At 39.8% G+C, this 17,458-nt stretch overlaps 1 protein-coding gene across 1 annotated transcript; it reads right to left on the minus strand.

Annotated features, from left to right (window-relative positions):
* Positions 1-905: 905 nt before the first annotated feature.
* LOC118559544 (tRNA (cytosine(38)-C(5))-methyltransferase-like) lies at positions 906-15,791 on the minus strand. The gene is made up of 3 exons (XM_036130259.1): positions 15,630-15,791; positions 7,249-7,358; positions 906-1,019 (listed from the first exon to the last, which is right to left on the minus strand). The coding sequence occupies exons 1-3, from the start codon at positions 15,691-15,693 to the stop codon at positions 939-941; spliced, it is 255 nt and encodes an 84-aa protein (XP_035986152.1). The 5' UTR covers positions 15,694-15,791; the 3' UTR covers positions 906-938.
* Positions 15,792-17,458: the final 1,667 nt, after the last annotated feature.

The raw sequence follows: 17,458 nt of genomic DNA on the forward strand, positions 1-17,458 counted from the left end.
TTAAAAATGTTGCAACTTTGGAACAGTGCTTCTAATGGGTTTCATTCTAGGGCTCCACGATTCCTAGCAATGCAAGGGAGAACCTGCCATGCAGATAAATACTGCAAACATTGAAAATGGAAACATGCGCTTGTTGTTTGCTAATTATTTGGTTGCTACAACTTCCAGAAGGTGTAGGTTTTGTTTTGTGACACGTGAGCATATTTAAATATTATGTTGAGCACACCTTTTTGTCAACTGTCACCCTTAAACACATTGAATCTGGTGCCAAACTGCACACAAATCTTTTAACACTTGTATCAAACCTCTGCTTAAGAAGAACCTCTAAAAGCATTTGATTTAAAATCCCCAAGCAATAAAAGCCTACAACCAAGGATGATTTTTAAGGGAGCAAACATATTTGAAATGAGCAGCATTCTTTCTGAAGAGCTTACATTTCCTTTTCAGCACATACGGTGGGCGCCTTCTTAAATTTCTTCTGAAATGTTCTAGTTACCCAATATTATTGCAACAGAACTAAGTAGCAATTTGTGTTTTGTGTGCTTATTAGGTCTTTCATTCCAAATGTTCAATTTTGGAAAAAAGAAATGCAAATACAACTTTTTTTCCCCATCCGATTAATCATTTAATCGTAAAAATAATTGACTGATTAATCGATTAAAATGATCGTTAGTTACAGCCCTACTTCAAAATATGTGCTTTACTTTCAAGAGGGCTAAATTGTGTTTTTTTGTCCTATTGAATTGTTTATGTTTATATGTATATATGCAACAATTTCCCCTTATAGGAGTGATAGCTTTTTTGCGCTGGAGAAAAAAAAATCTTGATTTTCCAAAAATTAAATTTAAATAAATTGCAAATTCGAATTACTCCAAAAAAATCTATTTATCGCCCAGCAATATGACTTGTTTGTAAAAAGAAAAAACAAAGAAAATAACTTACCTGGTAAAAGGCTGGCAAGGAGGGCTCATCAATATCATATCAAAACATAACTTGTTGAAGTCATCAAGTGGTATTCCCTTCATCAAACAAGGATATTTAAATGAGGTTTGAACATCAAACAATAGGCACAATTTAAACCACAGAAAAATTCACCTAAATGTTAACTCAGGTATAAGACAATTTCAGAGAGTAAACTGAAATAATGGATAAACACAGCCTATGCATCAATCAAAATGTATTTATAAACTTTTCATCTAACCAACTTTGACAGAATTGCCTAAAAGGAAGGGAAAAAGTTACTAGAGACATAGACATAAAAGACTAAACCAATAATCCAGAAAAAAAGAAATTATATTATTGATAATAACTGTCATGATTCATCGAACAATCGAACAGCTCAGCAGATAGATAAACACTACAAGTGTGCAATTGCAGCAAGCGGAAACTGGAAAGGAAGGGGAACGCACATTGGCATTAGCTGAGAACGTTACTATGACCCTGTCCCAATCCTCACACAAACCCTAAAAAACTTTTCATGACCCCAGGGAAACCCTGTGTGTAAACCAGCCAGGAGAAAAAATGCAAACCTCTTTATAGAACAGAGGAAACACTATAGACCTTTACCATGGCTAAATTGTATTTACCTACAGCTTAAAAATTGCAAGAGAAAAGTTTGTTTTCAATGATATGTCCATTCAATATGATGCTCGTATCCCACTACCCACCACGCCACTAACCGCTCCTATAACAGTGACATCACGTTCCAAAACTATTACCTTGATGAACACAAATAGCCAAATGACTTGGTATTGTTGGGGTCTTGTTCACAAATGAGGGGAAGACAATGGATGGATGGATGGATGGATGGCTGGATGGATGGATGGATGGATGGATGGCTGGATGGATGGATGGATGGATGGATGGATGGATGGATGGACTTGGTATTGTTTGTCTGAACTCCCCCTTCAGTCTGTGCAGTGCTGCACCACACAACACTCTATTGCACAGCTGAATAAAAAATAATGAAGCATTAAAGAACAAACCAGTGCGTGCACCCCGGTCCTTTAATGCTGTGTGTGCTTTTTAAGTCATTGGAAGCAAACACATTTAAAACTAAGCTACTGCCAGGCTTAGCCAGTTTTCTGGGCAAAACCCTGATGTCCTGTTTACCTCACAGTTGTCTGTGCATGCGCTGTTTTTTGCATGTCTCAATGGCAGTGTCCACAGCACTACCAAGTAGGGCTGGGTGATAGGACGATACATATCGTACGGACAATATAAAAGTGTCTACAGTGCTAATTCTATTCTATTGTTTCTATCATTCCTAACACCATTTTATCTCATATTTAAGCAAATATTTCACAAGGTAGACTACGACGAACATATTCGTCATGTAGCCTACACACAGCTTATAAGTGATAAACAAGATTTATTTTTTTAATTCACAAAGAAGCGCCGTCTTGTGGTTTTGGAACATGACGCTGCTTTACGGCTTTTGACTCACACGCGGATTTGCGACATGCTTTACGTTACTTAACTCATGAGAGCTGAGAGATGGAGACGCAAGAGGGTGAAGTCTTAAACCCGTGGTCGCAACAAACAGAGACAGCTACGCCGGCAACCCAAGATGAAGCACTTTTTACCAAAAAGAGGGGGTACGTCTGTGATTTGGTTACATTTTGGATTTAAGAAGTCTGACACGGAGCAGACAACGGTCATTTGCAAACTATGCTACAAGACTGTTCCCTCACCTGACGGCAACACGACAAACCTCTTCTATGACTTAAAGAAGAACCACGAAAAAGAATACATAAGGATCCAAAAAGTGCGAGGTAAAGCAACTTGTGAAACAGCGGGAGGAAGTTGCAAAAATAAAATCATAGTCAGCCGAAGATAACGGAGTCATTAGCACGATGCACCCCATATGAGAAAACTTCTCAGCTTCTCAGACATAAACAAATCACAGTTGCCATTGCACATTACATATATAATGGCATGGTCCCCGTGTACAAAGTTGAGAAGGAGAGCTTCAGAGAGCTTGTCAAAGTCCCTGACCCGAGGTACGTTATGCCCAGTCGCAAGCACTTCAGCCAAGTGGAGTTGCCTCGTTTATATGACACATGCCGGGCCAAAGTAGAAAAGGAGGTTTGCAGTGCGGTACATTACGCCTTGACAACAGACCTGTGGACAAGCAGGGTGATGCAGCCCTATATGAGTGTAACCATCCATTTCATCAGGGATGACTGGACCCTCTGCACTCGCTGCTTACAGACTGCCTACTTTCCAGATGACCACACAGGAGCCATGTTAGCCTAAGGTATGTTACAGGAGCAGTAATTGTGTCATTCTGCTATTGCTGCATATTTATTCTATTTATAATATATATATATATATATATATATATATATATATATATATATATATATATATATATATATATAAATAAAAGCGTTTATCTATCTAGGTCTGAGAGATACACTGGAGTCATGGGGGCTGCAAGAATGCCACCTAGTCTGTGTCACCACAGATAATGCCACCAACAACATCCCTACAATGGAACTGAATGAATGGCAACGGCTACAATGCTTTGGTCACCATCTCCAGCTAGCTATTGGTAAGTGTAATTTAGTGCAAGCATGAGTGCATCACTGAGGGAGCGTGTCTGTTTTTTTCTGTGTATTATGTTATCTGTGTACTTCTTGAGCTGGCATGTTTCTCAATAATTTCACCATGGTAACAAGTGGTGACATTGACGATTCTTAATTAAACTTACAACAACAAAATATTACTGAAATTTAACTTGTTGGTGATCCTGTTTTATGTTTGATCATTAATTAGATTTTATTATTAATTAAATGTATTTATGATTTATGTCATAAAATTCACATTTGTTATTAAATAGCATACATTTTTCTTTTATCTATACAGAGAACACTTTGAAATCTCTCACACCAGCATCTACAAAGCAGGCTGTGGAACGTGCAGTTGGGGTCTGTAAAAAGGTTGTGAGTGCATTCTCCAATTCGTGGAAGAGAAAACGTGATTTGGCCAAGGCTCAAGCAGTGCTGGGATTGCCTCCCCATCAGCTCATCACTGAAACCCCCACAAGATGGGGTTCACGGCAGCAGATGATCCAGAGGTTCCTGGAGCAGGAGAAAGCTCTGTCACAGGTCCTTCTTGCAGACAAGAAGGTGAGACATGGAAACTGGACATTGCACACTGATTCCTTGGATTCTGATTAAGTTTGCAGCCTCGATTCACCTCCTGATGAAAGTATCCCATTTCCTTTGTTATCTGACTTAGGCAAGAAATCTGGTGCCAAGCTGGCAAGATATGATGGTACTAGAGTCCATGAACAAGGCACTGGGTCCACTGTTCGAGTTTATTGATGCTTTATCGGTGGAGAAGTACGTCACCGTATCTTTTCTGAAACCAGTACTGCACCTCTTCAACAACGAAATACTCAGCCAGAAAGATGGGGACACAGAGCTCTCAAAAGCAATCAAAGAGGGTATCCTTAAGTACCTCAATGAAAAGTATGATGACTGTACCACCAACAACCTTCTAGACATGGCGACATTTGTTGACCCACAGTTTAAGACAGCCTATATGAAGGAAGAGAGGGTGGAGTTCATAAATTTGAAAGCTGCAGCAGAGCTGGTGGACATGGCAATGCCGGCACCTGAAAGTGCAGAAACAGCCACCTCCATTTCACCACCAGCTGCTAAAGATTATTCAGAGTTTGGGGAGCTACTTCAAAAAAGGCCCCAGCTGCAGGCCAAGGCACCAGCCGCTCTCAGTCAAGCAGAGCATCCATTGAACTGGAGCTCTCCATGTATCTTCAGACACTTGGGCCCGATTCAGAGGCTGACCCTCTGGAATGGTGGAAACAACATGAGTTAAACTTCCCATTAGTGGCCAGGCTTGCTAAGAAGTATTTGTGCATTCCTGCTACTAGTTCTTCATCTGAACGGGCCTTCAGTATGACTGGGAACATTGTCACATGTAAGAGGTCATATCTTAAGCCAAATACAGTTGACCAACTTGTCTTCCTCGCACTCAACCTATAGATTTGACAGAAACGACGTTGACAATGTATCCTTTATGTTTGCACTTTTTGGATGGTTGATGCCTTAAACAGTTTATAGTTATATTCAACCCTGATTTATTTAATTTTGATCATTTATATTGCCATTATGGTATGCAAACTTTGCACTAAAAGGTGAAAGATTTCAGAAACTTGAAAAACTTTATTTTTTTTATTTTTTGTAACTAACTTTTATTCAAAAATGTGTGCTTTTCTACTCAAACTTAAACATCAGTGCACTTTGATTTATTTATTTTGGTAATTTAATTTAAAAACCAAGGGTACTGTAGCACTACCTCGCCTCATTGTATGTACAGGGGTTGGACAACAAAACTGAAACACCTCTAATTTTAGTGTGGGAGGTTTCATAGCTAAATTGGACCAGCCTGGTGGCCAATCTTCATTAATTGCACATTGAACGAATAAGAGCAGAGTGTGAAGGTCCAATTAGCAGGGTAAAAGCACAGTTTTGCTCAAAATATTGCAATGCACACAACATTATGAGTGACATACCAGAGTTCAAAAGAGGACAAATTGTTGGTGCAAGTCTTGCTGCCGCATCTGTGACCAAGACAGCAAGTCTTTGTGATGTATTAAGAGCCACGGTACCCAGGGTAATATCAGCATACCACCAAGAAGGACGACCCACATCCAACAGGATTAACTGTGGACGCAAGAGGAAGCTGTCTGAAAGGGATGTTTGGGTGCTAACCCGGATTGTATTCAAAAAACATAAAACCACGGCTCCCCAAATCACGGCAGAATTAAATGTGCACATCAACTCTCCTGTTTCCACCAAAACTGTCTGTCGGGAGCTCAACAGGGTCAATATCCACGGCCGGGCTGCTATAGCCAAACCTTTGGTCACTCGTGCCAATGCCAAACGTCGGTTTCAATGGTGCAAGGAGCGCAAATCTTGGACTGTGGACAATTTGAAACATGTATTGTTCTCTGATGAGTCCATCTTTACTGTTTTATTATTATTAGTAGTATTCCTTTATTTAACCAGGAAAAGTCCCATTGAGATTAACAATCTCTTTTTCAAGGGAGTCCTGGCCAAGATAGAGGCAAAAGATTACATTACAATTTACATTACAGTTTACAATAACATCTATCTAAATTAGAATTTCATAAAACAGTTACAAACCATAGATTTCATTTCCAAACCTTTGAGCAATCGTTTAAAATGTCCAATCGGAATCAAATCCTTCAACTTCCAGTCTTTCTGAAGATTGTTCCATGCTGTGGGGGCAGAGTACTGAAAAGCTGCCTTTTTCCCCACATCCGGGAGAGTTACGGTGTGGAGAAGCCCCAAAGAAGCGTACCACCCAGACTGTTGCATGCCCAGAGTGAAGCATGGGGGTGGGTCAGTGATGGTTTGGGCTGCCATATCATGGCATTCCCTTGGCCCCATACTTGTGCTAGATGGGCGCGTCACTGCCAAGGACTACCGAACCATTCTGGAGGACCATGTGCATCCAATGGTTCAAACATTGTATCCTGAAGGAGGTGCCGTGTATCAGGATGAAAATGCACCAATACACACAGCAAGACTGGTGAAACATTGGTTTGATGAACATGAAAGTGAAGTTGAACATCTCCCATGGCCTGCACAGTCACCAGATCTAAATATTATTGAGCCACTTTGGGGTGTTTTGGAGGAGCGAGTAAGGAAACATTTTCCTCCACCAGCATCACGTCGTGACCTGGCCACTGTCCTGCAAGAAGAATGGCTTAAAATCCCTCTGACCACTGTGCAGGACTTGTATATGTCAAGACGAATTGACGCTGTATTGGCCGCAAAAGGAGGCCCTACACCATACTAATAAATTATTGTGGTCTAAATCCAGGTGTTTCAGTTTCATTGTCCAACCCATGTATTTATTTATGTTGCTGCACTACAATTTATTTTTCTAATTTGTGACAGTTCTATAAATGTCACTTCAAAATAAAGTTGGAATAAAGTAAGTAATTATGTTTTGTCATATTTTTCAGAGATTTGTGGAAAACTTACTTAATTGGGGCATATTGCGATATATATGTTATTGTGATATAAAATAGTCCATATCGTGATACATGATTTCGCCCTGCACTACTACCAAGGCCTGGCATAACTGATACAGCGTTTTCAGTGTTGTTGCATCTTTTAATGTGGACGCACATTGTATAAAAATATACTGAGTTCAGCTTTGTGTGACGGGGCTCCAATTACTACCTACCTCAATGGTCTTGTTCCAGAGAGGAGTATCTGGAAAATTGTGTTTGTAGATTTTGTTGGCTGTGGTATTTATGTCAACAGCGGCCACCACCTGGGCAGATATTCCACTTTCTATTTAAGAGAAGAAAACAATAAAAAACACACAGATCAGACAAGCATCTGGATATTTCTTATTTTTAGAAAAGCTCAGCATCACTGTTTGAAATACAGCTCCTCCAATAGTTTCCATTCCGTCTGCTGTTAAATGATTAGATAGATAGATAGATAGATAGATAGATAGATAGATAGATAGATAGATAGATAGATAGATAGATAGATAGATAGATAGATAGATAGATAGATAGATAGATAGAGGTAAATGGTAAATGGCTTGTACTTGTATAGCGCTTTAACTAGTCTTGACGACCTCCAATAGATAGATAGATTCCATTAAAGTCCCACACGCAAAGATATTTAAAATAAAAGGTTTTTATAGTCAATCCAAATGTGGGCCAGTAGCCAATGATTTTCTGCTAAAACTGGAGAAATGTGCTCTTACTTAATGGGAGCACTAATAATAAGAGCAGCAGTATTTTGGACCAGCTGCAGTCAAGCCACTAGAGTTTTGCTAAGACTAGAAAAAAGTAGAGTACAATAATCTAAGTTTCTAATGAAGCATAGATTAAAGTCTTTAGTCAGGTTTATCAGTTTAAAAAAGCTGGACCGGACGTCAGATTTTAACTGTGCATCAAAGTTAAAGATTAGTCTCAAAGTTTACACTCAGGTCTGTACCAGTCATATTGACTTTAAGGTCCCAGGTCAACACTGATGCAAAAGACATCAATGGGCCCAAACAACATGAACTTTGTTGACATCCATGATTTCTGCAATGCTTAAAATAAACTTTTTTTTTTTCCTTAAAAAAAAAAAAAAAAAAAAAAAAAGAGCGTAATAATATTACTACTAATAATACTACTTTATTACTTTATTCAGTATCATTTGTACATTTGGGGTCTGTTTTCATTTGATCCATTCATGCAGGTCTATCTAGAAACAACATAATGAAGACGGCCAGAATGGACTCAGGAAGGTGGAGCTTTTGGTGACAGCCGACAGAGTGACGATCAGAAATTCGTCAGAAACCTGGAAGCGAGCCGTACCTGTTTCGAAGGTAAAATATTGAGCAGAAATGTTGTGAATGAAGATTAAACAGAAGTGATTATCATTATATTAGGCATTTTGAAACAAACAGGAGAACAGTTGTGTGTTTTTTCTGTTTTAACCATAAACTGTACAATAAAGTGTTGACACTCCTCTTACACATCTTAACAAAAGTAGAACATCTCTACTACCATATCTAGATGTCTGGTCGGTTAAAAATGTGAGAGTTTTTTTTTTAAAAACATCTATTTATTGATTTTAACAGGAGAACAAGAAACATACATTTATACACTTACAAATACTTAAAATAAGGACCTAAACCAGACAAAATCCAAAGGATATATACACAGGGTAGGGGGAAAAAAAAAAAAAAAAAAAAAAAAAAAAGGGGGGGGGGGGGTTGCAGCAGACCCTCAATTGACCAACTAACGAAAACATCAGTTTGACTCACCATATGACCTTATAAGCAATCCTCTTTCCATCCATCAAGTTGGATATCATTTTGGCACAGCCAAGTGTAAAAGACAGACCAGACCGCCCAAAATTTATCAAGCTTATTCTTAGTGAAATAACTGATTTTTCCAAGTGCAAAGTAGAACGTCATTTGTGTGGTCCATTGTGAAATTCCACATAATGTCCCTTTTTTCCAAGAGAGTGCAATGCAGCGTTTAGCTTCCAAAAAGGGGATATTAAGTAAAGGTCTCAAGTTGTTTGGGATAACAAAGTCTTCAGGATAAATATTCAAGATGCACATTTTAGGATTTAAAGGAACCTTTTTGCCAATCATCTGACCAATCACTCTCAACACATCCTTCTAAAAAGCCAACACTCGAGGACATGCCCATATACAATGAAATAAGGAACCTTTTTGGGAGGTACATTTAATGCAAGTGTCAGGAATATTAGGGTTAAAATAATGCAATTTAACTGGAGTGATGTATTGCCTAGTCAGCCATTTGTATTGTAATAATTTGGAATTTGTGTTAGCAGATTGTGTATGAATCAAAGTGCAGGCCTTTGACCACTCCTCACTCATCAAACTCTCTCCCAAGTCCGCTTCCCATGCTTTTAGGATGTTGGCCGAAGATTCTTTACATTTGTCAATTAACAAGGAATAAATTAGAGACACCTGTCCTCTGTCACATAGGTGACCTACAATAATGTCTTCTAATGGAGACAAACAGGGTAGATCAAGACTTTGTTGCTTGGATAAAATGAAATTCCTAACTTGAAGATATTTATATAAATGTTTGGTAGGAATGTCATGTTTGTTTTTAAGTTCTTCGAATGACATAAATACTCTCTCTATAAAAAGATCAGATACCTTAGCTAGCCCCTTAGCAGACCAGAGTTTAAAACCTGGGTCTGCTCTACCTGGAACAAAGTCCCTGTTTCCAAAAATGGGTGAGAACTGGGATAGCTGTTGCTTTTCTCCCAGATAATCAAGTACTTCTTGCCAGACAAGCATTGTATTTTTCAGAAAAGGGTTTTTTTGTTTGTTTAATAAGCTTTTTCCTGTCTGATGAATACAAGTATAAGTTTATAGGAATAGAGATCAGCTGGGACTCCATTGTAACCCACGCTGGGGGCTCTCTGGGAATAAAATAAAACATAGCTGCCCTGATCTGGGCTGCCCAGAAATACCATTGTAAATTAGGCAATTGTAAACCACCTCTGTCATAAGGCAGATATAAAAGGGACAGTCTCACTCTAGGATGCTTACCATTCCAAATAAAGTTGGAAAAAGTTTTATTTATCTCCTTAAAGAAGGAGAGGGGAGGGGAGAGTGGAACTGATTGGAAAATGTATAAAGATTTGGGCAATATTGTCATTTTTATAATATTAACGCGAAGGAAATGGGTAATCTGGACCACCTTTCCACAAACTGCATCACTGATTCTGTAAGGCGGTTAGAATTAGTTGGAATAATATTGTTTATTGTAGGGGTAACTTTAACACCTACATAGGTAAATCCTTGTTTAGACGCTACATATGGAGTAGAAACTGGAGGATTGAGACGTTCTTTATCTGATAGGTACAGTATTTCAGATTTAGCATCATTTACCTTATATCCTGAAAAAACTTCAAAAGACTTAATTAAATCAGTTATTGTGGACATGGTGTTACCCAACTTGGAGCAAAACAGGATTATGTTGTCTGCATACAAGGCTATACAATGTTCTAAGCTCCCTAATTTTATCCCGGTTATGTTATTGTGTTTGCGAATTGCCATAGCTAAAGGTTCGATGGCCAATGAGAACAGCAGAGGAGAAAGGGGGCATCCCTGCCTTGTCCCATGTTTCAATTTAACGGAAGATGAAGTTGGACCATTGGTAAAAATTTCAGCTTGTGGGTTTGAGTAAATTAGCTTTACCCAGCTAAGAAATTTCCCTCCTATACCAAAGCGTTCCATAACAGCAAACATATATTGCCATTCTATCCTGTCAAAGGCCTTCTCTGCGTCCAGTGACAGGATAGCATTGTCTGGAACTTCAGATTTCTCAAAAATTACATTAAACACCCTTCTGATGTCGTGAAAACCCTGTCTTCCTTGTACAAAACCATTTTGATCAGGGTGGACCATCATGGGTAAAAGTGGCTCCAACTTTCTAGCTAACACTTTGCACAAAATTTTAACATCATTATTAATAAGAGAGATTGGCCTATATGTGCTACATTGAGTTGCAGGTTTACCTGGCTTCAAGAGTAGGGAGATGGTTGCTGTATTAAGTGAGGGAGGGAGAGATCCTTTACTAAAGGATTCCTGATACATGTCAAGCATAGGAGGTATCAGTTTGGATTGAAAAATTTTATATAATTCAATTGGATTTCCATCAGGCCCCCGACTCTTACCACCTTTCATACCGGATATAGCCTCAGATATTAATTGTGCATTGAGCTCAAAATCAAGTGATTTTAAGGATTCATCATCTAGGGGAGTAAATTCTAATGAATCCAGGAAGACAGTTTGTGCCTGGGGAGCTAGGTCTGAGTATTCTGAGCCATACAAATTGTTGTACAAATTTGAAAACGTGTTGTTTATTTGTTTTAGGTCAGATGTAAACACCCCTTCAGCTGTTTGAATTGAGTTTATTGCTTTAACTGTTTGTTCCTGTTTGATACGCCAAGCCAACAGCTTACTAGCCTTTTCACCTTGTTCAAAATACGATTGTTTCAGTCTCATTAAACTTTTAATTGCTTTATTTGTAGACAGCATGTTGTATTTAGCTCTTAACCTAAGAAGTTCTGTGTTTAGTTGGGTTGAAGGATTAGGAAATAGTTGGAATTCTATGCTTTTAATAGATTTCTCTAGTTGTTCCAATTCTTGTTTGTTAGTTTTATGTTTGAAGCTGGTAAAACTGATCATTTGGCCTCTTAAGAATGCCTTAAAGGCCTCCCATCTCACAGTAGCCGAGGTTTGGTGAGTGTTCAATTCAAAATACATATCTATTTTTGCTCCAATAAATTGTATGAAATCTGGGTCCCTAAGCCAAATTGATTGTAGACGCCACTTGGATGAAAAGGAAACCTTTTAGGAATTAGGAACCTTAAGGAAGAAAGACACCGGAGCATGATCAGATATTACTATACTGTCATGCCAACTATTAGTAATGTGTGGAACTAGATCAGCTGATACTAAATAGTAATCAACTCTTGAAAATGACTGGCAAGTACTAGAATAGCATGAGAAAGAAAACTGATTAGGATGCATATTTCTACATATATCAACCAGATTGAGGTCTTTCATAAAGTTAAGTAATTCTTTCCTTGTTTGATCATGAGAGACGTCTTTGCCTGTAGATCTATCCAATGTTGGAATGAGCGTACAGTTAAAATCGCCTCCTATGATGTACCCTCCAGGAAGCGATGCTACAGACAGAAACAGGTGTCTAAAAAAAGCAGGGTTATCATTACTTGCCCCGTAAATATTGACCAAATTTAATTTCACCGACAGAATCACACATTGTACAATTAGATATCTGCCATATCGATCCTCAGTTACATTGATGAGCTGGAATGGCACCGAGCTGTGAATAAGCGTAATTACGCCCCTCGAGTGTGAGCTAAAGGATGTAGAAAAAACCCGACCATGCCATCTTCTCCTCACTCTAAAAACATCATCAGGGGTCAAATGAGTCTCCTGGAGGAAAACTATCTTAGCCTTTAATTGCTGAATCCTCTTCATCACCTGTCTCAGTTTGACAAGTTTATTCAGACCTCTTACATTCCAAGAGGTGAATTGAAGGTCAGAGGCCATCAGAGAAAAGGAAAATTTATTTCAGCTATGGTATGTGTATTTAAGAGTGAGCTGCAGAGGGAAAACGTGAAGGATAGAGACAAGAAAGTATAGACACAGCAAACAACAATTAGACAATAGGGTGTAAATCCCAAAACGAAGTACACCCACTCAACCCACTGAGAACACCTCCCAAGGAGCCGTCCAGGCTCAGCCATGGAGCCCTGCTGGTCCACCCTCACAACGTAGAGGAACAGCATATAGAAGAACCCCATCAAACTGCAGCCCCCAAATAACCAATGATAAAATTAACAACCAATAAACTAGAATGAAAATACACACACTTGCATATGTTAACCTTGGTTACCCAAACCCTTTTGTAACTTGACCATGTGTGTTAAACACAAAATAGACATGCATTAATAACCATTATAAACTATTCAGCCAAAGATTTGAAAATATATGATTTCAGAAGTTCACTTAGAGATATGTGACCATACTTGCATACAAAGTGAGATATGATTAGACAATGTCACATAATTGTTCACCTTTATTGGACCTCTACGTGGTTCATATCCAGATTTCGCTCCCGCTGGAGTTGCAGGACGAAGGACTCCGCTTCTGCTGCCTTGTCAAAAAGCGTGACGTTTCTTCTTGTAGGTCATCAAAAGTGTGGCCGGGTTAACAACACCATAGCGAAGCTCCGGTAACTCCCGCGAAATAGAAGATAGATCCTTTTTCACTTGGTCAAATATCTTGCGTTTTTTTAGAAGTTTGGCAGAAACGTCCGGGAAGAATATAACTCTGTTATTCTTCAAACGTATTTCTCCCCTCGCCCTGGCAGCCTTCATGATTCGGACTTGTCAGCGTAGTTCAGCAGCTTCATGACCACCGCTCTGGACCATGTCCCCGCAGCGTCAACCCGCCCGACTCTGTGTGATCTCTCTATGATCAGCGGGATCGGGAACGTTTCTGCACCAAGCACTTCAGGCAGCCACCTCTCCAAAAATGCACTCATGTCAGAACCTTCAGTCCCCTCAGGGAGACCAATAAGACGGAGGTTGGAGCGGCAACTACGATTTTCTAGGTCGTCTATCTTTAGTTGCAGAGTTTCAATGGTAGTTTTCATAGCAGTGTTGTCTGCTTGCAGGGAAACAACGGAATCCTCGTGAGCGCTGATTCTGTTCTCCGCTTGTGTAACTCGCGCGGCGACAATTTTTATATCCGATTGCACCCCCTGGATAGCAGTTAGCAGGCTATCGAACCTTTTCACAAAGTCATCTTCCGCCGAGTTAATAGCCGCCACGAGGTTATTAGTGCTACCTGCTTCCAAGGCCGCCAGACCATCGCCATCTGTGACTATGGATTCGTTGTTAGTGGGAGGCATATCCGAAGAGCCACTGCCAACTGGGGGAGAAGCTGTCCCGTCGCTGTAGGCCATGCTAGCGCTAGCACTCCTAGCTTGTTGCGCTGGGCTCAACATAGACGTTATTAAAACCTTTTTGGAGGTTGGTTTTGCGTTCTTTGGTGCCATCTGGTCAGCGATAACTAGTACAGTTGACTGAAGAAACAAGAAGCAAGATAATACAGGTTGTTAATTTAGTTTTTTAGAAGAAAATTGGAGAGGGCTCTACCGTACGTCCGTTCAGCACCACGACATGACCGGAAGTCAATGAGAAAGAGTTGAGTGAATCCGCTCTTCCAGTGTCTACTGTAGTTGCTGTGACAGCAAAACCGAGCCACTAACCACGCCCCCCCATATCATCGGATATCATCTGATTGAATCTAATGCAATTCAATTGGATGATATCTAACGGTTATCATTGGGTTTATTTCAGTGTTTCATTTCCGTCCGTCCGTCTTCTTCCGCTTATCCAGGGTCGGGTCGCGGGGGTAGCAGCTTCAGTAGGGAGGCCCAGACATCCCTCTCCCCGGCCACTTGGGCCAGCTCCTCCGGAGGAATCCCAAGACGTTCCCAGGCCAGCCGGGAGACATAGTCCCTCCAGCGTTTCCTGGGTCTTCCCCTGGCCCTCCTCCCGGTGGGACGTGCCCGGAACACCTCACTAGGGAGGCGTCCAGGAGGCATCCTGACCAGATGCCCGAGCCACCTCAACTGGCTCCTCTCGACATGGAGGAGCAGCGGCTCTACTCTGAGTCCTCCCCGGATGACTGAGAGCTCCTCACCCTATCTCTAAGGGAGAGCCCAGACACACTACGGAGAGAACTCATTTCAGCCGCTAGTATCCGGTATCTCGTTGTTTCGGTCACGACCCAAAGCTCGTGACCATAGATGAGGGTAGGAACGTAGATCGACCGGTAAATCGAGAGCTTCGCCTTTTGGCTCAGCTCTCTCTTCACCACAACGGATCGGTACAGCACCTGCTTCACAGGACGAAGGATATATATATATATATATATATATATATATATATATATATATATATATATATATTTTTTTTTTTCTTTTTTTTTTTTTTTTTTTATTTTTTTTTTTTTTTACTTGAGCACCTGCCCCTTTGGTGGTCTCTGCTCGGTCAACGCATCCATCAAATGAGAATTTTTTTTTAAAGTTTTTGTTTGTTTTAAATGATGAATTTTGTTGTTGTTGTAGAAAGGGAGATCATAGGCATAAAGTTTTAATAAGAGAAAACAGTTATTTTACCCTGAGAGTGGAAAAACGTGTGCTACTTACATGAATGATTTTTCTGCACAAGACTGGCAGGCAATCAACGTGTGACGTATAAATAAAGTTTTGCCTGAATCTCAGATACGGATTTCCTTTCTGAAATCTTATGGACAGTTGTAAACTTAGACCTTCATTTTGCTGAGGGAGTCACATGTTAATTTAACCACGCTTCATCGGGGAGAGAGGGAGCACACATGGAAGTAAATCTGACCACGAAAACCATGCTCTGCCTCTGACCCTATCTGTTGTCTGGTTGAAGTGAATAGCCTACTTAGGCTAGTTCAGGCATGTCTAATAAAAAAAAATCTTTCGCATTTACCTTTTAACGCGTAGTGCATGCCACCTATACCGCTGTAAAGCTCCAGCACCCTTAGAGCTTCCATGACTCCTTGTTACTACCCAATCTTTACCGCATAACATGACGCTGTACCGTCAACTCCATTGCGTATGAGCAAAAATAATAACTTCCGGGTTCCTGCTAGCTGTGGCCGGTGTAGGCATAGACATCATATAAGAGTAGACCCCGCATTGACTTTCGCGGCGCAAGAATTACGGCCGCCATCTTGGGGCGGTCGACCTGCTACCCTAACCTGCTGATTCAAGCTGAACACACTAATAATATCTTAGCACTGGGCGGAGTATTTTTGTTTAAATCGACGGACTATTGACGTCAGGGCTCGAGGGATAACTTTTCACAAGTAAGATTAAAATATATTGTTTATATTAGAATGTGATTTTTCTAATATTAGAGAGATACAGGTCTACACGTCCAAGTTTTTGTGACTTAGTCTCTCCAAAATTGCATCTACTCCGTGAAGGCATCAGAGCTTTAGACATTGGTGAATAAGATATTCACCAATGAATATATTATATATATATATATATATATATATATATATATATATATATATATATATATATATATATATATATATATATATCAGTGCTTCTCAAATGGTGGGGCGCGCCCCCTAGGGGGGGCGCGGTGCAATACCTGGGGGGGCGCGTGTGACCCTGGGGAACAGGCTTTTTTTTTTTTTTTTTTTTTTTTTTTTTTTTTTTTTGCCGTACTAGTATAAAGTGTAATTGCGCATCCACTACAGTAGGGGGCAGTGGCGCTCTCATTGTTACTTTTGTCACGTTTGCGACAGTGCAACATTTTACGACTTACAGGTTTGCCTTGGTTACCAGTGTTGAGTCAACAGAAAGCTCCGTCAGCGTTCTGTCTATAGCCTCCGTTATTCAACATAACAACCCCCAACATGAAAAAGTTTTTAACAGGGATGAAAAGGAAAGCGGAGAGAGACAAAGATAATGAGACAAAAGAAAGTCACCCGAAAGCTAAGACGAGGAAATACGACGAAGCGTATTTAGCGCTTGGCTTCACAGTGACGGTTGGAGAAGTGGAAAGACCGCTGTGTTTGGTGTCTAAAAATGCTCGCAGCGGACAGCATGAAGCCAAATAAATTAGCGCGTCACCTAAATACGTTACACCCCAATCACACCGATAAACCGCTAGAGTTTTTTCAGTGAAAACGTGCTGAATATTGCCAACAGTCATCCCGCTTTGTGAAGGCTACTTCAGTAAACCATTGAGCGCTGTTAGCATCATATTAGGTGGCGTACCAAATTGCGCAGTGCAAAAAGCCCCACACCATAGCAGAGGAGCTGATACTGCCTCCTCATTTTGATCAAAAAAAGAAAGAAAAAATGAGCACAAATTGTTTAATTCATTTTGGTTTTGTAGGTTCAAGTGTTTTATATATTGTGCTCCTGAGTTAATGTTGCTGAACTGAATATATATTAGTTATTATTTTTATAGTTTATAGTATATACTATATATAGTATATATATAGTATATAGTTTTTGTAGTTTATTAGTTATTATAATAATTAAATATTTATTGATCTGATTTAATTTTGCAATGGTGCAATTAGTTGGTCAAACATGTTTACAGTTTAACCAAGGATTTATTTATTTTTAATTTCTTAAAACACGATTTAATAAAGTTATTCTTTGTAAGTTTGACCATATGTCTTTCTTTTTTTCTTTAATGTTAATAAGGATAAAATGTTATGCAGGGATGGATAGTCACGGTGGAGAGTGGGGGGCGCGAACAGTTTTCTTCTTGCTAGGGGGGGCGTAACA

Source organism: Fundulus heteroclitus, unplaced genomic scaffold (genome assembly GCF_011125445.2).
Source record: "Fundulus heteroclitus isolate FHET01 unplaced genomic scaffold, MU-UCD_Fhet_4.1 scaffold_316, whole genome shotgun sequence".
NCBI classification, from domain to species: Eukaryota; Metazoa; Chordata; class Actinopteri; order Cyprinodontiformes; family Fundulidae; genus Fundulus; species Fundulus heteroclitus.

What these genes read in the sequence shown, in the direction of transcription:
- LOC118559544 (XM_036130259.1), bottom strand. Translation starts at nt 15,693, where the DNA reads ATGGAAGCTCTAAGGGTGCTGGAGCTTTACAGCGGTATAGGTGGCATG. An exon ending in CATGCACTACGCGTTAAAAG is followed by an intron (nt 7,359 to 15,629) that starts GTAAATGCGAAA and finishes TCTCTTAAATAG; the next exon opens with AAAGTGGAATATCTGCCCAG. An exon ending in TCTGGAACAAGACCATTGAG is followed by an intron (nt 1,020 to 7,248) that starts GTAGGTAGTAAT and finishes TGTTTGATGAAG; the next exon opens with GGAATACCACTTGATGACTT.